Below are 27,444 nucleotides of genomic sequence, written 5' to 3'. Positions count from 1 at the left end.
GCCTAATCTCTGTTCAAATGCCACCTATCAATAAAATGCCGATAAGTTCAGCAATCGATAATGTTGGAATGAAGACATTTGAAGCTGTTTTGATTGACATGATGATGATATTCGATTTGAATGATTTGGTGTGTCGTTTCTTACAAGACAGCTTGTGAGCTGGTACTGATATTGACCCTGATTTCTGTTCACAGTTCCTGTGTTTGAAGAATATCCGGACATTCCTGTCCATTTGCACTACCAAGTTTGGAATGCGCAAATCAGACCTGTTTGAGGCTTTTGACCTGTTCGATGTCAAAGACTTTGCCAAGGTACTTCTCTCCTATATACAAAAGCTATTGGATTTTTAACATGAAAACAGTTTTTTATTCAGATAATGACTATTGTTCTACTATTGCAACTTTGTGGGAATCAGGCCCACTCAAAAACATGATGACACTGCCTAATGGTGCCCATACGCAAGGTACAATAAAAATGTTTGATTTTACTGTTTTTTCTACCAAAACGATCGAATCAAATAATAGTTGAAAATAATCTTTTTTTTCTATCAAGGAAAACGAACAATTATCCCGTTTTTTTTCCTATATAAATCCAATTGGACATGTTGGAAAAATCTTTATATTCGATCTAACGGAATAATCAAACTAAATTATCTAATCGAAAAAATGAAAAATTGTACCATGTATGGGCACCTTAAAGTGGACTCAAATTAAAAATACAAGATTTCAGAAATAAATTCTATTTTCTAACTTATAATAATAAATAGCAGCCTTTTTTCAGCTGCATGATGACAAATCTAAAATATTTTACATTTATTGGAGGAACCCCTCCCTTCCTTTCATATTGCCGGGACAGAATCCTGCAGACTGGTGGAGGAGATAAAAAACAAAACACAGGCTGCTACTGATGATGTCACAGGGGAGGTGATCTCAGCTTGTGTGAGATTTCACATAGACGATGTCCCTGTGAGGGAGGTTTAAACTAAAAGAGAAGGCGAGCATGCATCATTCAGCAATAAATATTGCTTATTGGAATAATCAACAGGGGAAAAGGGTCCCAGACCCAACATTAGACATAAAACAAGAAAAAAGCAGGAAAAAAGCAACCCCTCAATATATACCAAATACAAGGAGCACTAATTGGACCAAGATTCTAGGAAGTATAATATATCTTTATTGAAGCCAAAAAGTAAGATTAAAAACATCTAAAACAAAGCAAGCCGTAACCAGGCCTATGAGAGGCCCCCAATAATGGCAATAATGTAGGTGGCCTCGTAAACATTGACATGTACAGGAATAAGTGGGGGTACTTGGATATATTAATGGTGCAATCCCCTCAAAGCATTGCGTAAAAATGATGCTTCAGTATTGCCATATAATTAAATAAATATGTTTTAATAAAATACTGAATCACACAAGGCATAAGGAGGGGCGCACCTGTGTAGGTATATATGAAACACTGTACAACAAAACCTATCCCTGGCTAATGCTACATAAATTGCTGATACATTAATACATCATTCACAAGCCAATGCATGGATCAAGGTGCATATAAAGTCTGAAATTCTAGAAGTGAACCGGAGGCGGGGCCGGAGCATTGGGGAGTGGCTGCGCCAACACAGGATGTCTGCGGGGGACCGTTAGAAGCCCGGGTAATTTCAACTCATTTTCCCCTGACCCCCCTACAGTATCCCTTTAATGCAGTATCTCATTTGGCATTTTAACCACTAGCCAACCGCGTCACGCCGACGGGTGTGGCGGCGGCGGCGGCAGCCCCAGGATCGCCTAACCCCGATCGGAGTAAGGTCCTTGCGGCGTGGTTTGCGGGTGCATTGCATCCCTGCTTCATTCTCCCATTTAGCCGTCTTTTATTGCTGTACAGAGCTGCGATCTAAGGCAGTGCTGTACTGGGGACAGCCGTGTGACACGGCTGTCCCCTCCAGAGGCAGGGAAGTGATCGGCTGTCTTAGGCTGAAGCCTATGACAGCTGATCACGGGGATTGGCTGGCGGGGTTGGAGAGAGGGAGGGCCAAGTATAAAGATAATTTAAAAAATGCACACATTTATTTAATAAATAATGAAATATTTATAAAAAAAAAAAACCTGGGGTGCAATCAGACCCCACCAACAGAGAGCTCTGTTGGTGGGGAGAAAACTGGGTGGGGGAATCACTTGTGAGCTGAGTTGTGTGGCCCTGCAGCTTGGCCTTAAAGCTGCAGTGGCACATTTTGAGAAAAATGGCCTGGTCTTTAGGGGGGTTTAACACTGCGGTCCTCAAGAGGTTAAAGATGCATGCAGTGTTTAATTTGGTAGTCTTTTCATTGGATGTACCTTCATCTACCGTTGCTCTGGCAGGTACACCGTGTGCACTTTATAACTGAAGGAGTGCATTCTAATACAACATTCTCTGACAAAACAAGTTAGTCACATGACCAGTGAAGCTCCAGTTTTGGGGAAAGTTCCTGAAGCAGTAAATATGCTTCTGCATCATGTTTGAATGCCAAACTCAGCAAGGTTGGAGAGTCACAGGGAGTATCTTCCTCCTGAACCAAATATGTAATGATTTTAAATATAGCTAACTACGTTTCAGGAAGATATTGATTGATTGGTTGGCACAGTATTAAAAAAACAGAAACTAATGGTCAACCAAACAGCTACATTTTGTCCAGTCAGTCTAACCAATGTATCCTGCCTATAGGCAGCCTTAAAGCAGGAGAAGCACATACTACAACTGAGTATGCGTGGCTGCTATAATAAACCAAGAAGCTTGCATACTGTCATCCTTCCTAGTTCCAGAAATTCTGCTGAAAACGTTTCATACTGAAAGTTTTGGTTTACAAGCTGAATCATTAGGATCTATAGAAAATATTTTGTTTATTCTAGTCATACCAAGAAGTTTGGATTCAGGATAATACCATTTATTGGTAAAAAGAAAAAAAAGTAAGCTTTCAGCTAATAATCCTTTTTCAGACTTAGTTCCTGTATACTGACAAAGTGTTAGAACACACAGCTTCACATTCGAAAGAGAAACATTATTTTGCAAATATAAATAAATGTCATTAGAATTCTTAATTACAACATCAGGAGAGTCTCGCAGGGATGCTTTATGAAAAAAAGATAAGACCATTTGTTTACTTAAAGTGTATAAAGTATACCTGAAACAAGAAGCGCTCACGCAGGTGGGAACTTTCTGCACTTGAGCAGTACTACTGCGCAGGTGCGGAGTGCTTCCAGGGACGGGAGCGCAAAAGGGGAGAGCGCCAGGCCGCACATGTGTAATGAAGGGCGACTCAGCCAGGCTTTCTGGCCAAATTGCGGAGGACAAGAGCCACCGGGGGAGATGGCAAGGGACAAGCAGCCTTAAGGGGGCTTAAGGAAGCTCCCCATGTAAGTTTGGAACCTGAGACGCTTCTTGTCCTCCCCCCGCCAGCCGATCACTTCCCTGCCTACTGAGGGGACAGCCGTGTCACTAGGCTGTCCCCAGTACAGCTCTGCCTTAGATCGCAGCGCTGTACAGGGTTATTAGACGGCTGTTTCGCCGTCTAATAGTTTCTAAGCAGCCTCTGGGAGACTGAAGGCGGAACGGAGCTCCGCCTTCCAAGCGGAGATGCACGCGTATTGGCACGTGCTTTCTCCTGCTAGCCCAATTGAAAGCCATTCACGCCAATCGGCATGGAGAGGTCCTGGGGCTGCCGCCGTGTTCACGTCAATTGGCATGGAGCAGTCGGCAGGTAGTTAAACATCACATACCACAGACTCCGGGTGATGAGGAGACATCGTAAAACCAGAGTTCAAATGTAATTTAGACACAGAGCAAATACACTATTTGTTATAAGCTAAAATAATTGTGGCATTTAAAACCCATCTTCCCAGCACAAGAAATACAACACATTTTGTTCCAGTCATGAGCTTGTGGTAGCTAAAGACTGAGATGGAATCCAACACTACCACGGGATCCATCTGCCAATAGTCACTGGCTGTTATCATTATATAGTGTTTACTATGATTCCACATAATGTATTAAAACTGATAAAACGCCTACATTACAGTACATCAAAATGCTTCAATGTAAACAACTATGATAAAAACCTGGCGTGTAATGAATGGACTAGATAATAACGATTGACAAATTCATCTGATTGTTTCCTCATTACAGTAAATTACCTTTTGGCTTTCACATCGTTTAACATGCTGTGTGAACTGACAGCGAGACACAGGCTGATGTTTCAGTTCCTGTGTGGGTTTCACTCACTTCCTGTTACAGTCTTACTCTTTTAGTAAATGCTGGGAAACTCCAGCTTACAGCATCACCTCTGCAGAGAGAAGACACACAAAGCTGAATGATGCACTGTGATAACACTATGCCATACATCCTAATGAGTGTTCACACCACATCCAAAACCTCAAAGAGCAAAGAAAACAGAAGGAATTCAGTAAATGTGTCATTGCTCATGTTCCATTTTACCATCTTAGCTTTCACTTGTGTCTGGCTTCAATTCTGTCTACAAATCAGAAGTGGATAGGCCTAGGGCAGCAGTTCCTATGTATCATAACAGGTTTATGTGGTGGCTGGATAGTGTAAATGTGGTGGCTGGATAGTGTAATGGTTAAGGGCTCTGCCTCTGACACAGGAGACCGGAGTTTGAATCTCGGCTCTGCCTGTTCAGTAAGCCAGCACCTATTCAGTAGGAGACCTTGGGCAAGACTCCTTAACACTGCTACTGCCTATAGAGCGCGTCCCAGTGGCTGCAGCTCTGGCGCTTTGAGTCCGCCAGGAGAAAAGCGCGATATAAATGTTCTGTGTTTGTTTGTTTATGTGCCATGGTATCTTTGGTCATATATCATCTCTTTATAGATGTTTATTTGCTTGTTGTTTAATTCTGTGATAATATTATGCTTCCGGATTCAGTTGTGTAATGACATTGGTCAGGATCCTTTGTAGTTTGATTGTGATATAGTGTGAAATATCACAGCTTGAAACAGGATGTGAACTACTAGCATTGGGTGTAAAGTTTCATTGGCTGGCAAACTACACTTTTCCTGTATCAAATGGTAGTTATGTCTTCTTTACTCATATCTAGTAGTGATCAGTCTTCTATTTCACCCTCCATAATGGAGGATTTACTAAGGGAAATGCTTACTATTAGGAACAAGAAGCACGGACTATTATATAAGGCCCTTTCCTACCACATCCCCTCAATGCTTCCCTTTCAGAGGCGTCCCCTGGTGCAGCAGCTCCTGGTGCCCTCCCCCAAGGACCTCTTCCCTGCTCCTAGCGGTAGGTAGCCCTCCCCCCCTGCAGATAGCAGTAATAAGTAGCCTTTTCTTTGTGCCCCCTCCCCCACAAGAGAGCAGTAATAGAAAGCCTTTTCTTCGTAAACCCCCCCCCCCCCCCCCATATGGAAGTGTTAGGTTGCCCTTATTCCCTCATTTCCAATAGGATGTGTGTGTATAGCCCCGCCAACGCTAAAAAAAAAACAACAACAAAAAAACAAACTGGCATCCCCAAGGGCCCATTCACACTAGAAATTGCAAAACGCAAATGCTGAGCGATTTTATGACGGTTTTTCCTAGTGATTTCCCAGCGAATTTTCACTGTATAGCAAGCGTTTTTCCAACGGTTTTTGCAGCGATTAGCGTTTTGTAATTTCTAGTTCAATTAAGCCTGTAGAATCGCTCCAGAACTGCTCAGAAAACGCTGCAGGCGACGAGTTTGCGATCCAGCAAGTCGCAAATCGCTTACGTGAGAACAATTCCATATACTTTCAATGCCCACGCTTTTTTTAACACGCTAGCGATTTTCAGCAATGCTGAAATCGCTTGGAAAACGCACAATTGTGAACGAGCCCCAACTCCTCCCCACTCCCCTTAAGCATTATCTCTGGTGGTGGTGACTGACTTCTTTCCTTTCCTTCCTCTCTTAGGGCCAACCTCCTTTGCTCCCCAGTACTAGGCAGAGTTTAGTGCAGCAGACATGCTAGAATCTAACTATCTCGGGTGCCATGTCTCTTGAGTCCCAACCATTCTCCACTTCGGCCTCTTGTTCTGTACCTTCTGACACAACATGCGAGGATGGTCGGGATTTATCAAACACCGCGCTGGTGATGGGAAGGTCACAAAGCATGTCTGCTATTCTACTCTCGCCTGATAGGGAGCGGGAAGGGCTAGGAGAGGAAGGGAGGAGTCCCTTACTAAATTACGTCCAGAGGCTGGATCCTTGATGAAGGCTGAACTTAAAAAAATAAAATAATAAAAACTGATGGACTTTTAATATTTTGATCCTTTAGCTGGATGCAAAAACACACGTGGGCCCTTTAACAAGGTTCAGAATGAACTCCTACACTCAGTATTAAGTGAAAATTCCAAAATCCCTGGAATGACCCCCCATTCTTATTGGATAGGCACCACTTAAACAGAACCCGAGGTGGGATTTAATTATGTTACTGGGGCACAGAGGCTAGTTGTGCACACTAAGACCAGCCTCCGTTGCCCCATGGTGTGCCTCCATGTCCCCCCTGCTCGCCACTATACCCCCCGCAGTGCTGGCGACATGCAGAGCGTCGCCAGCACAATGTTTACCTCTGCGCTGTCAGTCAGCGACGCCCCCCGCCTCCTCCGCATCGGCGCTACCCGCCCGCATCACTTTCCTCCTATCAGCGGGAGGGAAGGGACACGGGCGGGTAGCGCCGATGCGGAGGAGGCGGGGGAGCGGCGCTGACAGACAGCGCTTAGGTAAACATTGTGCTGGCGACACGCTGCGTGTCGCCAACACTGCGGGGGTATAGCGGTGCGCAGGGGGGACATGGAGGCACACCATGGGGCAACGGAGGCTGGTCTTAGTGTGCACAACCAGCCTCTGTGCCCCAGTAACATAATTAAATCCCACCTCGGGTTCTCTTTAAGGTGGACCCAAATTAAAAATACAAGATTTCAGAAATACAATCTATTTTCTAAATGATAATGATAAATAGCAGCCTTTTTTCAGCTGCATGATGACAAATATAAAATATTTTACATTTATTGGAGGAACCCCTCCCTTCCTTTCATATTGCCGGGACAGAATCCAACAAACTAGTGGAGTAGGTGGTGTCAGGCAAAGGAGGAATTGCTAATGGCTGCCCCCAGTATAACCCTAGTTATGAAAAGAGAAGGGTGAAAAGCATGCACTGAAATGCTCATAGGCTTGAAGGAGTGTTTATTTATCTTTGTATATGTCAGAGTGGTGCAACTAAATCTTTTGAATTAAAAAAAATGTTTGGTTTGGGTCCGCTTTAAGCACAGTGGTCTATCAAATAGAGGGTGGGCGCTCAGAAAAGCAGGGAATGTTTAGCCAGTAAGTTAAGTTACAGGTCTCTAGGCTGAAGCCAGGCTAGCAAGCTTCAGCCCTATTTTTTTTCCTGCATTCTAGGGAATACTTTAGATGTTGCTTCTTTAATAGTAATAATCCTGTGTGAATGATTCGGTGTAAGCTCCACTGCCACACTCTGCTCAGCCCAGGGAAGCACATAGATGTGGGAACCCTTGACCACGTTGTGGAACAACCTCAATAATGTCTCCCCTAGACAGTTTCCTGGTGTCTAGTGGCCCCCCTCCCGTCCCAATACAGCTCCCTGGTGTTCAGTGGTCCATCAATCAACTACATCAAGCCCAAGTACATCCCTGAAACCATCAGAAATACCTCCTGGCTACACACACAACAGCTTGAGAACCTAGGAGTTAGAGGCTTTGTTTGACTAAATGTAATTCCCTCCTTGGGTTGGTGGAGGTGTGCAGTGATTTGACTGGGATTTATCTACTATTGTATATTTCTGACTGTCAGCAGTTATAAGCAGCAACAACAATCATCATCAGAAAACAAGACCTGACATATCAGTTTTCCCCTGAGCACATCAGACAGCAGAATATGTCATATGTGAAAAAATATTAGAATCATCTGTTCATCCTTCTGCCCACCAATAGTGCTAATATCACTGTTATTATTATTTATTGTATTTATTGTATTTATAAAGCGCCAACTTATTACGCAGCGCATAGCACTATGTGCTATGCTGTACTGCTTGGATGTACACAAGCTCTGTCCCTCAATTCTGTATATATATTTTGCAGTCTTATTTCTGGTGTGCATCTTTCAATCAATCACTTTTCATACATTGCCTTCATATAATAGCCAAATGTACTACCATGAATGGCATATGCCTGATTACAAGCCTTTCAAAATGTTCTGTTCGCTTACAGCCAGCCAATCCTGTTTTTGGAAACCATTTTGATATGAATTGTTTTCCTAACCTGGAGCTGTGCTGCTGCGGTCCAGGCCTATCACTGTGACACAGGGAGCTGTTCCTGGACCATAGGGGTTTACTGATCCAAAGTGGGAATATGAAGGAGACTTCTCTCTTTAATAATGGAAAACATTTTTTTTTCCCTCCACTGATTGGAGGTCTGCCCTATTTGCAGATATTTTCTTAATTTTTAACCTTTTAATTATTAGAGTACCTACAATTTCCAAATACTCTTAGGGCTCTTTCACACCAGAGCCCGTTTTCTGCGGTTTAACGCAAAGTCGAAAGTTTGCAATAACCAAGGTAAAGTGAAAGTCCATAGACTTTCATTTTACCTTTCACACCCCACGCTGCGTTTCCGTTCAACGCACCCAGGAGCTGTTAATCAGCGGGAGTCAGCGTTTTCCCGTTGGGTTGATTAATTACTACCGGCGCTGATTGCGTCGCACCACTAAATCCCGACGACACGCTGCAGGGCATATAACAAGTAAAGGAGACCGGCTCCTGCACGCGTTGTAGATGTGAAAGAGCCCTTAGTATTGCTTTTACTGTTTATTTAATTACATGTATTGTAAATAAAGTGTATTTGGATGGACATTTCTGAGACACTAAAGTGGAAGGCTAGCAAGTGCAGTGGCTCTGCTGGCTGCTAATGTAACATGTGCACGAAATATTCATTCTGTTCTGTATTCAATTCCAGGTTATCAACACTCTGTCCTTGTTATCCTGGTCACAGATTGCTCAGAGTAAAGGTGTTACGTATGTATCATATGCTTTACTTGCTGCAATGCTTAATTTACCGGTAATTGTTTATGCACACATGACTACAGCAATATTATTATTCTTTTCATTTTTTGACAGACCTTTTCCTACTGAAGATCTTGATCATGATGAAGACATCTACAGTGGACTCTCTGATCAAATGGAGTAAGACACCAGCTTCAGTGTCTGTCTGTCTATTCTGTCTATCTATCTATCTATCTATCTATCTATCTATCTATCTATCTACCTGTCTGTCTGTCTGTCTGTCTGTCTGTCTGTCTGTATATATATATATGTGTATATATATATATATATATATATATATATATATATATATATATATATATATATATATATATATATACATACAGTGTGTGTGTGTATATATATATATATATATATATATATATATATATATATATATATATATATATATATTACTTTAACACAACACTGAAACTTTTCCCTGCTACTATTTCTCACAGTGACACAGGGGAGGAAGACGAAGATCTCTATGACTGTGTCGATATGGATGAAGAGGAAGGCAATGAAATATATGAAGTTCTCATGAATGATGACCAACCTGTTAAAAAAAAAGATGGGGTAAGTATGGATGTCTGATGGCGAGGGGATAAGAGATTTTGGTTGGGGTACACACATTATTATTATTTTTAATTTATATTGCACCGACATCTTCCATGGTACTTTACATTAGAGAATACACAGTACAGACAGTTACAAGGCAATGAGTTACAGATAACCGACAACTGGTGAGACTATAAAGTGTTTTGTAGGTGAAGGTTAGGATCCTGAATTGTATCCTTTGTGAGATAGGGAGGCAGTGAAGGGACTGACAGAGTGGGTTAGCTTTAGAGAAGAGAGAGTAGAGGTGGATGAGTTCTGCCCCAGAGTTCATAATAGACTAGAGCAGAGCCAGACCGTTAGTGTGCAGGCCACAGACAAGGGAGTTGCAGTAATCAGCATGCAAGATACACATGAAAATGAGAGGTGAGGTAGCACAGCGAAAACACAAAATACTACTTAATTTTCTGCAAGAATAAAGATGTCAGACTGTAATATTCAGAGTATCTTTTTCATAATCTTTACCAGAAAATGACCATAGACGACATGAAAAGATGCTGCCTCCAAGAACTGTACCAGACAGAGGAGAAATATACTGACACGCTGGGATCCATATGTCAGGTAGTAACAATTTCAACAACAGTGGATGAACTAAACACATCATGCTGCTAATATAGTGTCATATTTGCATTTGTGAAAACATGTATGTGCTGGCAATGCATTTTCTTTTGCATGATATTTTGAATTTTTTTACTTATAGCTATGAATAGGAAACATAATGTAAGCGTTTTGGTAAAAATTTAAGCATGTGGTGCATTAGATAATAATGCCAGGAAGACACTGCAAAAATAGTTTAAATGGTCAAACTGATGTCCATGTGATATATGTTTTTAAAAATACATACCAACGCATATAATTTAAAGAGACCATAGACCTGAGGCGAGAGGAATATGGAAGCTGCTATATTAACCCTTTCTAAAAATGCCTTATGCTGATCTTTAGTCTTCAGCAGTATCTGCTCCCAGTGGCTGATGCACTTGTTGTTATTATTATTATTATTATTTATTTATATAGCGCCAACATATTCCGCAGCGCTTTACAAAGCACAATAAGACAAGGGGAACATAGATACACTAAAAAAATGTACAACAGAGTTCCAAGCAGCACAAATATTGTGACAAAACCAGTAAACATTAGGAGGAGGACCCTGCCCTTGCGAGCTTACAATCGAATGGGTAGTGGGGGACACACTAGGTAAGGGGGTGGAGGATGGAGGAGGCAGTGACCTTTTTCCTCTGATTACATTGTGTCAGATAAGTAAATAAGGGCTATAGAATGTTATAGGCTTGTCTGAAAAGGTGTGTTTTAAGCGTGCGTTTGAAGAAATCCAGGTTTGGAGCATGACGTTACAGGCTGTGGAAGAGAGTTCCCGATAAGGGATGATGCTCGTGTAAAGTCTTGGATGCGAGCATGAGAGGAGGTGATCAGCTTAGAGGCCAGGAGAATTTCTTGGGATGAGCGGAGGTTGCGGGAGGGCCAATGTCTTGAGATTAGTGATGAGATGTATGGAGGGCACAACTCATGGAGGGCTTTGTACGTTAGAGTCAGGAGTTTGAACTGGATCCTCTGGGTAATGGGTAACCAGTGGAGAGAACGGCACAGTGGGACTGCATCGGAAGAGCATGTGGAGAGGTGAATGAGGCGGGCCGCTGAATTTAGAAGGGATTGGAGAGGTGCTAGCCTGTTTTGTGGTAAACCACAGAGCAGGGTGTTGCAGTAGTCTAGGCGGGAGATGATTAAGGCATGTACAAGCATTTTGGTGGCCTCTTGTGTGAGGAACGGACGGATACTGAATATATTTTTGAGCTGGAAATAGCAGGTGGTGGTTAATGAGGCAATGTGAGGTTTAAAGGAGAGCTCTGAGTCAAGTATAACCCCCAAGCAGCAGGCCTTAGTGGTTGAGGTTATTGGGGTGTTGTCTACTGTTATGGTTGCAATTAGTGGGGGTGTAGATAGTGATGGTGGAAAAATCACAATTTCCGTTTTAGTCATGTTGAGTTTGAGGAAACGGGAGGACATAATTGCAGAAACGGCACATAGACAGTCGGGGACTCTAGGTAGCAGTGATGACAGATCAGGAGCTGAGAGATAGATTTGGGTGTCATCTGCATAGAGGTGATACTGGAAGCCAAAAGAGTTAATTAGTTGTCCCAGGCCACGAGTGTAGACTGAGAAAAGAAGTGGCCCAAGAACAGAGCCTTGAGGAACACCAACAGACAGTGGGCGTGGGGAGGATTTGGTGTTAGAGAAGGACACAGTGTAAGAGCGACCAGAGAGATAAGATGAGATCCAGGAATGTGCTTGACCCTTGATTCCTAAAGATGACAGTGTCTGCAGAAGCAGAGCATGATCAACCGTGTCAAAGGCAGAGGAAAGGTCAAGGAGTATTAGAATGGAGAACTGGCCTTTGGATTTAGCTACCAGTAGGTCATTAGCAACTTTCGTGAGGACAGTTTCGGTGGAATGGTGTGTGCGGAATCCAGATTGAAAGGGGTCAAGTAAGGAGTTGGTAGAGAGAAAGGCAGACAGTTCTGAATGGATGTGACGTTCCAGCAGTTTAGAAGCAAAGGGGATGAGCGAGACAGGGCGGTAATTGGATAGAGAAGTTGGATCAAGAGAGGGTTTTTTGATAAGTGGTGTGATGATAGCTTGTTTGAATAAGGAAGGAAAAGTGCCAGTGGAGATAGAAAGATTGAATAGAGTTGTTAGAGCGGGATTAAGGGAGGAGGAAAGCTGGGGGATTAGATGGGAGGGAATGGGGTCCAGGCCACAGGTAGTGAGATGTGCTTTGGAGATTAGTGAGGAAAGACACTGTTCAGTGAGTGTGGTGAAAGATATTAGAGTGGGAGAGTGGTCTTGTGGATCGGGGGGAAGGCAGTTTGCAGTGGGCGAGGGTGCAGGTGGACAGAAGGAATCTACAGGTGATGGTTGAGCTGGTAAAAGTGGTTGCGTGTTGAAGCTATTACGTATTGCATCAATCTTGCTTGTGAAGTATGATGCAAAGTCGTCAGCTGACAGACATGTGGTAGGGGGAGGAGGTGGCGGACGAAGTAGGGAGTTGAAGGTGTTAAACAATTGTTTTGGGTTGTGGGACTGTGAGGAAATGAGTGAGGAGAAATAAGACTACTTAGCCGAGGTGAGGGCATCCCTGAGCTCCTGCATAGTTTGTAGTGGTGGAAGTCCTCTACAGCAATGCTCTTTCTCCAGCACCTTTCTGACACCCTGGAGCGCCTTTTCAGCTGTTTGATTTGTTCAGTGAGCCAGGGCTGCCTGTTAGTTTGGCGGGGGCAGGTGGTGGTGAGTGGGGCAGCTGAATTCATGGCAGAGGAGACTACACTAAATAAGTAACTGGATGTTCATTCTGGATCAGTAGTTCAGAAACTATTTAAGTCGTGTAACCAACCATCACATCAGCCAAGGAAGTATTATTTTTAAGAGAAAACCGGTGATGTCTCTCTCTCCATATCACTCTACCTTCACATCTCCTTTAAGAAAGTTAAACAAAACATTTTTGTTTGTTTTTTATTCTCAGTACTTTATGAAGCCTCTCCAGATGTTTCTGAGTGAAAGTGACATGGCCACCATCTTCATCAACATAGACGTAAGTACATGCTATATACAGTAACATTTTCTTTGGCCTGGTTTACTATGCCAAAGGACTTCAGCTTGCAATTCTTTGGCTTAGTGCACTGCTGGAGCTGTGGTTGATTTGCGGTGTAGCATTACATCCAGTGCCACTGTGTGATAGAGGTGTATAGCTACAGAGCCCCAGGGAAATTTTACACTGGGCCCCATTGCCACTGTGTGATAGAGGTGTAAGCAGAGTAAAATGAATGGTTTTGTTGATGATGGCCACTATTCAGAGCACATATATCAGTGATGATTTAGATTGTAAACCCTCAAGGGCAGGGCTCTCTCATCATTTTTTTTGTCTTGGAATTTGCTACATATTTTGTTCATCATATTCCAATTGTAATTTTAATTACTATGTCTACCAATTCAGTGTTAAATGCCAGTGTCTATATTTTGTGTATGCCGTGATCTGCATTATGTACCCCATGTTTTGTTCTTAGTCTGTAAAGCGCCACAGAATATGTTGGCGCTTTATAAATCAATAATAATAATTACCATCATGGCATCAATAAAGAGCTAATTTTGTGGGCCTTTTAGGACCAGGGGCCCTGGTGGGGTTGTAACCTCTGCCTCTCCTACTGTTACATCCCACTTGTTTCCCTAAGGGCCCTTTCACATTGGCAGTTGAACTGTGTGTTTAGCAAGCAGTTACTAAGCAGCAGTGAGCATTTACCAGGCTGCAGTGAGCAGTTGTGAGAGTTCGACAGGCTGCCTATCAACTGCTCGTGTGAAAGGGCCCATGTCTGTTATGTGCAGAATCCATGCACTTCTGCATGTCACTAGCTTCAGCTAGTCTTATTGAAATGAATACGAAATTGAGCACTGCACTGCCAGCTGTCCTTACAAATTATTTATGAACTTAATGCAGCTCATTGCCTAAAGAGCACTTGGCAGCCAATAAGTTAGACCCAGCAAGTCTGCCCCCTGGCCAATGCCACTTCACATGGCTTTTAACTCTGAGGGGTACCTTTTAAGGGGGAGCAGTAAATCTCCCCTTTCCCCCTTGCAAATCATCCTTGTCCTAGTGTTAAGGACAAATGGCTTTTCTCCATTGTGGGTGTGTTTGTGTATACATGTGTGTATAATATTTATAATGTTAACATTTGTATATTGCTTTTCTCCTGTCAGACTCAAGGGACCTCAGAACTGCAGCCATTAAAGAGGAGCTGTCAGCCATACTATCTCAGAAAAAACACACATATATAAGTAGATAAATACTTACGTTATGTACAATAACATATGTATTGCACTGTCAACGTTTTGATTTTAGTGATTTTTCTACAGTAAAAAAAAAGAGAAAATCCTTCTTAGCATTTCCCATTTTAACTGTGGCTATTTTGAAGCCAATCCTGATGTCATTTCCTCCCTTACTCTCCTCTACCTGATTGTGTATGCATTGCCTGCTCTCCACTATAGAAAGTGCATTGTTTCAGCATGAGAAATATTTGCCAATCAGAGAGAAACAGAGGTGTGGGAAGGGAAAAAAGGAGGGAAAGAGGCTTCAGCCAATCAAGATACATTAGTTATGTCTGAGGGGAAGTCTGGTAAACTGGGGAATGATCATTTATCAACAAGAAAAGTAATAGTGATTTTAACTTTTGGATTGCCTGGTTCACATCCTTATTACTTGTTTACCAGATAAAATAAAAAAAATGATTTTATGCCCGACAGTTACACTTTAAGGGCGCACTCAGCAGGCCACTCCATGTATTACTGATTTTTTTTTTTTTTTATTCTCTTATGTTTCTTTATAACTTTATTTCAGGACTTAAGAAAACTTCACCAGGACTTTCTGGGAGAAATGAGGTCATGCATTACACCCAGGAACACACAGAATTTGTATCAAGTCTTCCTGCGGTACAAAGAGAGGTAAGATCTATGTGCAATGTCAACTGATGATATCATTTTACTGCATAACAGTTTCTACACTTTATTCTGCTGTGTGCGACCCAAAAGCACGAAAACAAAATGTTATTCCATAGCAAAATAGGTAGAAAAAGATCAGACTTGCTATAGTTCTTTTCTGGGCATTTTTGACTGTGGAAGTTTGGAGAGTAGTATTCCTTTTGAGATCGGCAGCACAGTGGCGTAGTAAATAGGACCCGGTCTGAATCCCTGCCACAGCACTATCCGCATGGACATTGTATGTTTTCATCATGTCTGAGTGGGTTTCCTCTAAGCACTCTGATTTCCTAACACATTGCAAAACAATACAGATAAAGGACATATGACTTAAGGTGCCCATTAACGGTACAATTTTTTCATCACATGCAATCTTTCAACGAGATTTGAATGATCGTAACTAATCGGAAGGCAATTATCAATTTTTCCCATTAAAACAACGGTTTAAGAAGGTTTTACATTTCAATTCAATAATAAAATCCAGCCTTTGGATCTATAATTTATCCTTTTCTTAATGACCTAAGTATCATATCACATCGATTTGCACCACAAACGGCAGTTTTCTATACAAATAGATCATAAAAATTGCATCAAAAGATTGAATCTGAAGGAAAAATTGTACAGTTAATGGGCACCTTAGGGTAAAGATTAGATTGTGAACCCTTCTGAGGGACAGTTAGTGACAATACTCTGTGAAGCGCTACGGAAAATGTAAGTGCTATATAAATACTAAATAATAATAACAACAACAACAATTGTAGTAGCTCCCTAAGCCTCAGTCCTGAATAGTGCTGAGTACAGCAAAGTCCACTGACCACATTTATGTCTGTTAACTCTCAAGTGTCAACTTTGGTTGCCCTACCAGGAATTGCAGTGAAGAATTTCTGTAACATAGCGTTGCTTGTTTACTTACATCCAGTCTGAACCACTACTCTTTGGCAAAGGAGAGAAGGTGGTGCTATAGCTATGCTTTGGCATGCATTGCAGTCAATATCCTCCCACCTTCTTTTCTCTCCTGGAGACTGCCTTCTCCCTGCATGAACCTCTGGCCAATGCTGCTCTAACATCATATGTCACTGACTGTGGGACCTGTAGCTGAAAGAAGGAAAGCACCAGGACAGTGAGGCAAGTATGTGAAAAGTGTGTGGCAAGACAGGTGGCTATAAAGACTGCTGCTTCTACACTGGGTGACATAGATATGGAGGGGGAGATTAGCACCGGAAAGGTGGAGGGCGTAGCAATATTCTTCCTATATTATTGATAGACTAAGCAGGATAATGCAGCAGGGTAATGTGAGTACTTTGTCATACAGTGGTGGTAGGAATTTCAAATAAGCCCTGTCTGAGCCTATTTTAATTTCCCACTGAAATTGACATAAATCATCTTGTCTTTAATTGTAGGCAAAGCAGCCAGGGGCGTAGCAATAGGGGTTGCAGAGGTTGCGGCCGCATCGGGGCCCCGAAGGGGCCTCCCTCAACTGCAGTATTAGCTTTCTATTGGTCCTGTGCTCATAATAATCACTTCTATAGATACTTTGAATAGTAGTAATTATTAACAAACTGTTCCCCATCCCCTTCTTGCACCTCTGACATTGCAGTTGCCATTGGCAGGTGTTGGTGCGCCGTATCAATTGGTATGTATAGAGAGCTTTGGGGGGCCCCATTGTAAAACTTGTATCGGGGCCCACAGCTCCTTAGCTGCGCCACTGAAAGCAGCCATACTAAGCCAAAGGATTGTTGACAGTTTCAAACCTTCGGCTTAGTAAATGAGGCCCAATAAATCGTATCAATCCAATGTTTTTGCTTGAAGAGATTCTGAAATGCATGCTGTGAATCATCATCTTAGTGTATACTATTTGCTCCAACAGGCTTCTTATTTATGGCACATACTGCAGTCAAGTAGAATGTGCCTCCAAAACGCTGGAACAGAAGGCACAAAACCATGAGGGTGTCCAGATGAAGCTGGAGGTAATTAGCAATACCAGATGACAGAGGACGTGGTTAGCAAATTACTTGTCCAAAGTTTATAGGACACTAAAGGACTGCAGTTCAGTGAGGAGCCCAGATATTGCTTGCAAGTGAGAAGTTAATGAAGTCACAAAATATAACCAATGAACACTTTTACTTCCTAGAATCTATGAAAGGTATGCAATAATTTCTTTATTCCTCACTGGTGTCCTGCCGCAACGAGTTATAGATGTTGCTTATCGCTAGAGATTTTTAATGAGTTGCCAATAATTTCATGAAAATTGTGTGCAGCTTGCAGTTGGGCCAGTCAAATGCAACTGTCAGTTTTACCAGTGGTTTGCCTTCTGAATCACACTGCGGTGCAGTTCTGGACGGCATGCTGCTGTTTCCTGCTGCACACACACTAACCCCTATAGCCGTGCATGGCACAGCTAAGCGATTTGGATGCCTACTCGCATCACTACAAGTGCTGGTTTGCATCCTGCGCCAGCTCAGTGGAAACCAGCCTTTAGTGTTTTACAGCCCCCATCTTGAACTATTGACTTTTTTGTATCTATTCCCTGCACTCAGAAGGGTTTCTCTGCCAGCAAACATTTTGTAGCTTGTAATTAATTAGTAGTAATAATTACACTACAGTCTTACTGAAATCTAACTGAAGAAAAAGTGTTATTTATATTGTGTTATTTATAGCCATGATTTCTAAACCCAAACAGTAACAAAAAGGTTAAAAGTACTATATAGGTTTTAGACTGTACATACACAACTCATCATGTTAACTGTCATTTCAAGTACCCTTTAACCACTTAAGGACCCCGCAGGATGTTAAACCCCCCTAGTGACCAGGCCATTTTTTGTTTCAATCATTTTTATTAGGTTTTGTAAAATAAGAAGCTTACAGGAAATACATAAGCAGAGTGTGAATTCAAACATAACGAAAACTGTTATTGCAAACAAAGGTGGACAAAAATCACACCTAACAGATATGTTATTTGCCATGTTGCAAACACAAAATGGATAGTTATTGGTGCTGGTGGTAAAGCCAATAAACAAGAGCGTTTCAACCAGGGCCGGATTTCTGGCAAGGCCACATAGGCCATGGCCTAGGGCACCAGAAATTTAGGGGCGGCTGAGTGAGGGGCAGTGAAGCTGTTCTATGCAGCCATCCATCTTTAAAGACAGCTTTAACCTTGGAACTCTCTGTCCTGTACTTGTGTCGTCCCTGCAAGACCTGTAAGCTCTATCTTGCAGGTACATATCAGCCTAACTCATGGTGACACAATGGGTGCATCATTAATGAGATGGCAAACATAACATAAAAGTTCTTAAGGAAAACAAAATTTATAATTTATATGCGTATTACTAAAATAGTTACTGTCTGTGGCATCCAATGATGTAAGTAGAATTCTCATTGGAGCACGCAGAGACAACAACCATACAGACGGTATAGTTGGCCTTGGGCGGTAAAAAGTACAAATCCGGCCCTGGTTTCAACACCAATAATATTACATGGGGGAAGCAGCTGTTGTAGTTATAAGTGCAGTAAAATATCCCTTGCCCATGCATTAACCAAACAATTTGGCTGGGCAAGTGCCTATTTTATAGAATTATTGACTTAAGCCAGTGTATCCTATCTCCCAGCGGAGGTAGGAATTAGTTGCATCTAAAATGCACCTTATATTCAAATAGGGATAGGGACGATATACAGTGGAGGAAATAATTATTTGACCCCCTCACTGATTTTGTAAGTTTGTCCAATGACAAAGAAATGAAAAGTCTCAGAACAGTATCATTTCAATGGTAGGTTTATTTTAACAGTGGCAGATAGCACATCAAAAGGAAAATCGAAAAAATAACCTTAAATAAAAGATAGCAACTGATTTGCATTTCATTGAGTGAAATAAGTTTTTGAACCCCTACCAACCATTAAGAGTTCTGGCTCCCACAGAGTGGTTAGACACTTCTACTCAATTAGTCACCCTCATTAAGGACACCTGTCTTAACTAGTCACCTGTATAAAAGACACCTGTCTACTGAATCAATCAATCAAGCAGACTCCAAACACTCCAACATGGGAAAGACCAAAGAGCTGTCCAAGGATGTCAGAGACAAAATTGTAGACCTGCACAAGGCTGGAATGGGCTACAAAACCATTAGCAAGAAGCTGGAAGAGAAGGTGACAACTGTTGGTGCGATTGTTCGAAAATGGAAGGAGCACAAAATGACCATCAATCGACCTCGCTCTGGGGCTCCACGCAAGATCTCACCTCGTGGGGTGTCAATGGTTCTAAGAAAGGTGAAAAAGCATCCTAGAATTATACGGGAGGAGTTAGTGAATGACCTCAAATTAGCAGGGACCACAGTCACCAAGAAAACCATTGGAAACACATTACACCGCAATGGATTAAAATCCTGCAGGGCTCGCAAGGTCCCCCTGCTCAAGAAGGCACATGTGCAAGCCCGTCTGAAGTTTGCCAATGAACACCTGAATGATTCTGTGAGTGACTGGGAGAAGGTGCTGTGGTCTGATGAGACCAAAATAGAGCTCTTTGGCATTAACTCAACTCGCTGTGTTTGGATGAAGAAAAATGCTGCCTATGACCCCCAAAACACCGTCCCCACCGTCAAGCATGGGGGTGGAAACATTTTGCTTTGGGGGTGTTTTTCTGCTAAGGGCACAGGACAACTTAATCGCATTACCGGGAAAATGGACGGAGCCATGTATCCTGAAATCCTGAACGCCAAACCTCCTTCCCTCTGCCAGGAAACTGAAAATGGGTCGTGGATGGGTGTTCCAGCACGACAATGACCCAAAACATACAGCAAAGGCAACAAAGGAGTGGCTCAAGAAGAAGCACATTAAGGTCATGGAGTGGCCTAGTCAGTCTCCGGACCTTAATCCAATAGAAAACCTATGGAGGGAGCTCAAGCTCAGAGTTGCACAGAGACAGCCTCGAAACCTTAGGGATTTAGAGATGATCTGCAAAGAGGAGTGGACCAACATTCCTCCTAAAATGTGTGCAAACTTGGTCATCAATTACAAGAAACGTTTGACCTCTGTGCTTGCAAACAAGGGTTTTTCCACTAAGTATTAAGTCTTTTATTGTTAGAGGGTTCAAAAACGTATTTCACTCAATGAAATGCAAATCAGTTGCTATCTTTTATTTAAGGTTATTTTTTCGATTTTCCTTTTGATGTGCTATCTGCCACTGTTAAAATAAACCTACCATTGAAATGATACTGTTTTTAAACTTTTCATTTCTTTGTCATTGGACAAACTTACAAAATCAGTGAGGGGTCAAATAATTATTTCCTCCACTGTAACTTGCATGTGTTACCAAAATGGTAGACATATAAAAATAATCAAGAAGGACAGGAGAAGGAAGAAAGAAAAGAAGTAGAAGGGAAGAGAGTAGGTATGGGACGAGGAGGGCCCGGAGTGCTGGGGCCAACTGAGGCAGTTGGAGCCAGGGCATTATAGGGGTTATAAAGGGCCTTTAGAGATTGTTAATCCGAGCACTACCGTCTGAGCCTAGGAAGTATTCGATTGCGGGCGACCATACTTTATTGAAATTAGCCATATCGTCCACCAGTCTGGCCCGTAATTTCTCGAAGAAGAGGACCCGGCTCAACCTATTTTTCACTAAATCAAAGGAGAGAGCCCTTGAATTCCAAGCAGCTGCTATTGTGTGTTTTGTAGCGGTGAATATGTAGTTAACTAGTTTGTTTTGTGGCTTAGTGAGGTTGGAGTAGGGAAGACCTAATAATGTGTGGGTAGGATTCTTAGGTATGGGCTCGTTGACTAAGGAGGAGGCCCATGTGCACACTCTCAGCCAGAGTCTCCGAATTTTAGGGCATTTCCACCAAATATGGTCGTGGGTACCTATGGAGCTACATCCTCTAAAACAATTCGGTGAGCGGTCTTTATTAACTTGGCCAAGCGGGCAGGAACTAGGTACCAGTGAAGGAGCAATTTATAGTTAACTTCCACTAGATCAGCATTTATGGAGATTTTAGGGATGTTGGCCCAGATATCGGAGAGGTCTTCCGTTCCTATAGTGATACCCAAGTCTTTCTCCCAGTCAGTGATATATTTAGGTTTATGCTTGGACTGCTCATGGGATATTTCCTTATAGATAATTGATAATGTTCCTGGGGAAAGTGGGCCTGTGGCACAAATGGACCAGGCCATTTTTTACAAAATAGGCCACTGCAGCTTTAAGGGCTTGCTGTAGGGCCGTACAACTCAGGACACAAGTGATTCCCCACTCCTTTTCTGCCCACCAACAGAGCTCTCTGTTGGTGGGCTGTTATTGCTCCCCCATTGTTTATTTTTTTTACAAATATTTATTTTAATAAAATAACAATAAATTTGTTCATTTTTTTCTTATTTAATTATTCCTCCCTCCCTCCCCCCGCCAGCCAATCAGCGTGATCAGCTGTCATACACTTCAGCCTATGATGGCGGATCACCTCCCTGCCTACAGAGGGGGGTCAGACGTGTAACACGGCTGTCCCCAGTACAGCACTGCCATAGATCGCAGCGCTGTGCATAGTAAATAGACTGCGGTTTCGCCGTATATCAGTCTCCTAGCGGCGATCGCGGGTGGGAGACTGGTGGTGGAGCAGAGCTCCGTCATTTCAGCGGGGATGAGCGCGCATCGGCGAGCGTGATCCCCTGCAATCTTGGTGTGGAGTGGTCCTTGGGCTGCCGCGCTGTTCACGCCAATCGGCATGGAGCAGTCGCAGAGAGGTTAAAATGAATGAGAGAATATATCACTTAAGTTGACCACACATCATACAATTTTTTAAATATCTGTTCAATTCAAGAATATCAATCAGTTTTTCTGGCTGATTGTAACAATTCAAAAATCTGACCAATGTACCGCACACCTATGTTCAGTTTTTTTCCCAATCATGAATAAAATAATTGAAAGCTCAGAAAAAATTGATTGGAACGTGCAGTTCCAATCAAGTAATTGACAATCTATCACACACCATACATTTCTTGATAAAATTGGTCTGAAATTTCTAACCAGTCCAATCTCCAAAAATGGGAAAAAAAAAAACAAAAACGGGAAATTCGATCAGATTTATCGCTCGAAAACAAAGAAAAACTCTCGATTTTTTTTTAGGACAGCTGATCAAAATTATCGAATTTGTGAAAAATTGGATCTTTTAATTGTATTTTGTGTGGTCACCTTTAGACTAGAATTCCTACTGTAAAGTCCTGCTGATCCTTTGCCTCTAATACTCTTAGCCATAGATCCTGAACAAGCATGCTGCATATCAGGTGTTTCTGACATTACTGTCAGATCTGATAGGATTAGCTGAATGCTTGTTTCTGGGGTTATTCGGACACTACTGCACCCAAATAGATCAGCAGGGCTGCCTGGCAACTGGTATTGCTTAAAAGAAAATAAATATGGCAGCCTCCATATACATACATCTCACTGCAGTTGCTCCTGTTTCCCTGCAGCTGACCTCCTCTGACAGATGCAATGTTCATGTTTAGCAGAAAGGTTCTCTCTGCAGGTGCATGCATGTAGCTGTAATCCTACCTGCCTTTCAGCAATCTTTTGCTATGATTTGATATCACCCTGGTGAGCTTTGCAAACTCTTTACTATCAAAGAGTAAATGACTGTTAAATAATTTAGGAAGGCCAAAGTGATTCAGGCCCATTGTATTCTAGCTAGGAAGGGGACGCCTATAGATCTAGCTCAGCACAATGCTGCATTGTTATCACTGCTGTGCTTTGAATATTGTTTGCATGCATAAGTCAGCAGCTGTAGCTGTAGACAGGTGACCTTGTGCAGATGATGAGTGAAAACCCAACACGGATCTCTTTTTGTACACTGGGCATCAGCTGACAAGTGCAAACAGGAAGCCAGATATACAAATACAAAGGATAAGGCAACAAACAGCTTCATAAAGTGAACCGAAAACCTGAATTGATTTGAATAGTATTCATCAGAAGATGGCTCCATGTACAGAAGTTACTATACCCACAGTGAATGTTACTCTTTTCTCCTTGGTGTAAGTGTGCAGACTGGTAAAGGGAGGGTGGGCATTAACACATGCAAATGCAGTGCCCATACAAATGAATGGGAATGAACATCTCTGCATTGCAATAGATTGCTTTATCGTAACATGCTGTCTACAATGCATTTCTAGATAACAAAACCAAAAACGTGCATGTCAATTTGTAACCAATTGGATTGTTAACAATTTGTGCAAGATGTAATGAATGACAAGCATGTTGCATTTCACAGCACATTTGTTATAACATGTATCTGCTGCAATGTGACCAATATGAACAAGCCTAAAAAAAATGCAATACTGTAAATCAAATAGTGGAGGTGTGCACAACTTTGTTTTAACAAGGAAGAAGAGGGGTACTTTTATCTGAAGATAAGTGTTTTTAAAGGAAACCTCAAGTGAAAAAACAATTGCCCATTTACTTACCTTAGGCTTCTTCCAGCCTCCTGAAGTCTTCCATGTCCCTCGCAGGCAACCTGCGACACTCAGATCCCCTGGTGTCCACCTCTGATCGCCTCATGCACGGCTCTGTGCCATGTGCCTCATCCAATGTGCTGCTGTAGTTGGGAACACTCTGCGCTAGCGCAGTAAGCAAAGATGACTACCGCACATGTGCAGAAGGCTCCTGGCTAAAGGAGCGCAATAGAGGAACCCCCGAATAGCCCATTTTACAGAGGGGAACAGCGGAGGAACGGCATAGTGAGGTATTGCAGCAGGGGACCAGGAGGACTTCAGGGGGCTGGAAGAAACACCAGGTAAGTAAATCGACAATTTTTTTTCTCACTTAAAGGGAATCTGAGATGAGAAGCGTCTAAGGGTGCACTGTTACCTGGGACTTCCTTAAGCTCCTTTAAAGGAATACTTAAGGGGAAAAAAAATGACATTTACTCACCCGGGGCATCCCTCAGCCCCCTGAAGCTGGATGGTGCCCTCGCAGCCCCGCTCCAATCGTCCTGTCCCCGCCGGCGGCTACTTCCGGGTTCGGCGACAGCCGCCGACAGGCCAGGAACGCGGCTGATTTTCTGCGTTCCCACTCGCTATATGCTGCTATAGCGTAGCTATATACGCTATAGCAGCATATAGCGAGTGGGAACGCGGAAAATCAGCCACGTTCCCAGCCTGTTGGCGGCTGTCGCCGAACCCGGAAGTAGCCGCCGGCGGGGACAGGACGATCGGAGCGGGGCTGTGTGGGCACCATCCAGCTTCAGGGGGCTGAGGGATGCCCTGGGTGAGTAAATGTCATTTTTTTTTCCCCCTTAAGTATTCCTTTAAGGCAGCTTGTCCATCGCCGTCTCGCTTGGTGGCTCCGGTCCCCCGTAATTCAGCCTGAAAGACTGGCCTAGTCGCACTTCATCGCGCATGCACGGCTCAGCCAGGCGCGCTCCCGTGCTGCGCTCCTGTCCCTGGGAGGGTTCTGTGCCTGTGCAGCACTACTGCGCTAGCGCAGAACACTCCAAGCCACGGGAACGAGACTGGGAGCGCACATGGCGTGCGATGAAGTGCGCTCGGTCAGGCTGTCGGGCTGAATTACGGGGGACTGGAGCCACCCAGGGAGACAGCGAGGGACAAGCCGCCTTAAAGGGGCTTAAGGAAGCAGTGTTCTCCCCAGAGCCATTTACCAGGGCGCGCCGCCCGGCTGATCTCCTCTGAGCGCCCGGCTGATCTCCTCTGAGCGCCCGGGTAAATTAGCCCTGCTCTTTGCATTTCTTAGTGATCAGCGTCGGCCATATCAGTGCAGCCAGCCGCTGTCACTCAGAGACGCTATCTCCGCCCTCCTCCTCAGCTCCCGGCAGTTGTGTGGAGGGGCGGGGGAATGCAGGAAACGTCACGCAGCTCCTAGCTCTGAAGAGAGGAAGCACGGCTCTGAATGTTCAGCCAGACGCTGCCCCCCTGCTCACTGTACTCGCAGCTCAAATGAGAGAGCACACAGCTCTGATCTTTGTGGAATGTTTTGCCAGACGCTGTCCTCTCCCTATACTGGTCCAGCCGCAGCGTGTTTGTGTGTGTTGTGAGTCTCGCTGGTGTCTAATGGAGGAGGGGAGCTTCTAACTCAACTTCTGCCAGTCAGAACTTAAAGAGACTCCGTAACAAAAATTGCATCCTGTTTTTTATCATCCTACAAGTTCCAAAAGCTATTCTAATGTGTTCTGGCTTACTGCAGCACGTTCTACTATCACCATCTCTGTAATAAATCAACTTATCTCTCTCTTGTCAGACTTGTCGGCCTGTGTCTGGAAGGCTGCCAAGTTCTTCAGTGTTGTGGTTCTGCTATGATCTCCCCCATCCAGGCCCCTCTCTGCACACTGCCTGTGTGATATTTAGATTAGTGCAGCTTCTCTCTGTTCTATTATCTTTTACAAGCTGGATAAATCCTCCTCTGAGCTGGCTGGGCTTTCACATACTGAGGAATTACATACAGGCATAGCTGTCTGCACTCTGCAGGAAGAAATAGCCTGACACTTCAGTGGAAGATAGCTGCAGGGGGAAAGAAACACACAAATGATCTCTTGAGATTCAAAAGGATGGCTGTATACAGCCTGCTTGTGTATGGATGTATTTTCTATGTGTGGACATACTGTACATCAATCTACTTCCTGTTTTGGTGGCCATTTTGTTTGTTTATAAACAAACTTTTTAAAACTGTTTTTAACCACTTTTAATGCGGCGAGGAGCGGCGAAATTGTGACAGAGGGTAATAGGAGATGTCCCCTAACGCACTGGTATGTTAACTTTTGTGCGATTTTAACAATACAGATTCTCTTTAAGGATACTTGACCCCTTTACCCCATGATTATCCTGTCCTGCCGCTGCTTTTCCCAGCCCTGATTAACGCCAGAAGTGTCACTGGTGTAAAAGAGCTGCAGCTTGGGGGGAGAGGAGAGTGAGCCTGTGTGCAGATGGCCACCACCCAGGGCAACTGCAGACAGAGACACAGGGTGATTAGTGAGACACCCTGGCCCCTTTACAGCCACAGCCAACAATTTCCTGTGTGACTGACAGTGTCACATTAGAAACTGCAGCCAGGTTCAATCTGCAGTTTTGAAAGTGAAACCAACAATATTCCCCCCCATGTTTTCTATATATATTGGTGGTGTAAGTGGGGATATCTGGAGGGGGGGGGGGGGGGGTAATGCACACGCAATTTCCCACCTAATGCCACCCAGCATAACATTCCCCACCTGGCTACTTTTTCATACCACCCGGCTGGAAAAAATTTCTGGGGAGAACACTGAGGAAGCATAATAGGCTCTGCAAATACTGCTGTATACAATCCCTTTCTATGCAGTAAGGAATACCAGGCAGCTCATGGTGACCCAGAACCACCAGGAATGTATGGAGTGACTTCTGTTTTAAGAAGGCAAAATTGCATTTCATTTTTCTATGCAGTGTGACCAACCATACGTCCAAAATCTACTGTTTAGATCTGTTCCTGCAAGATGAACCCTGTTTTTCATCATTACCTAACAGGAATGCTCTCAGAGGGCAAATAATGGCCGCTTCACCCTGCGGGATCTGCTGATGGTACCAATGCAACGCGTTCTGAAGTACCACCTCTTGCTGCAGGTAGCGATGTTTGTCTGTAATAAGCTATGTGTAGACCTCTTCTCCTATCTGGACAAATATTCATAGCACTTGGCTTCTTCCATGCAGGAGCTGGTGAAGCACACATCTGACCCGACAGAGAAAGAGAACCTGAAGCAAGGCCTGGATGCCATGAGGGTGAGAACAGACATATACTGTGTGACACGCTGACATTACATGTCACACTACGCCATACACCTTATAGGTTATGTATTCATCATTACAGCAAATATATACCATACAATTGCAGATGTTCGTGCTTACACTGACTATATGTAAACTAGCATGTAATGCTCCTTTAGTTAATACATAAATGATTTAGAGATTATTTTTTTTATTAAGAGATCACTGTGGTATTAGGAAATTAACAAATACCGGTAATTAACAATACAAAGCAGAGGTGTGTAATTACATGTTATTGGAAAGTGGATAGAACGTGAAGGAAAACATGGACAACTTAATTATGCCCATACACGGTACAATAAAAACGTTCGATTTTCCCGTTTATTCAACCAAAACGGTCGAATCAAATGAAAGTCAAAAAGAATCTCTTTTTTTTTTATGAAGAAAAATTATTATCCCTTTTTTTCAATAAAAAGCCGATCAGACATGTTGGAAAAATCTTTATTATATTAACGGAA

At 43.1% G+C, this 27,444-nt stretch overlaps 1 protein-coding gene across 3 annotated transcripts in view; it reads left to right on the top strand.

Annotated features, from left to right (window-relative positions):
• VAV1 (vav guanine nucleotide exchange factor 1) overlaps positions 1-27,444 on the top strand; it is a 97,022-nt gene that overhangs the window by 30,021 nt on the left and 39,557 nt on the right. For 2 of the 3 annotated variants that reach the window (XM_068268806.1, XM_068268809.1), the window contains exons 2-11: positions 195-311; positions 8,979-9,037; positions 9,140-9,205; positions 9,526-9,643; positions 10,151-10,243; positions 13,215-13,283; positions 15,081-15,184; positions 17,085-17,184; positions 26,690-26,785; positions 26,873-26,941. In XM_068268806.1, coding sequence (XP_068124907.1) covers positions 195-311; positions 8,979-9,037; positions 9,140-9,205; positions 9,526-9,643; positions 10,151-10,243; positions 13,215-13,283; positions 15,081-15,184; positions 17,085-17,184; positions 26,690-26,785; positions 26,873-26,941 — 891 coding nt within the window. Of the gene's footprint in view, positions 1-194; positions 312-4,367; positions 4,433-8,978; positions 9,038-9,139; positions 9,206-9,525; positions 9,644-10,150; positions 10,244-13,214; positions 13,284-15,080; positions 15,185-17,084; positions 17,185-26,689; positions 26,786-26,872; positions 26,942-27,444 lie in introns of those variants that run through there. The other variant, XM_068268807.1, reaches the window with a different exon arrangement.

Source organism: Hyperolius riggenbachi, chromosome 2 (assembly GCF_040937935.1).
Source record: "Hyperolius riggenbachi isolate aHypRig1 chromosome 2, aHypRig1.pri, whole genome shotgun sequence".
Taxonomy (NCBI): Eukaryota; Metazoa; Chordata; class Amphibia; order Anura; family Hyperoliidae; genus Hyperolius; species Hyperolius riggenbachi.
This window is presented reverse-complemented; position numbering and strand designations above follow the sequence as displayed.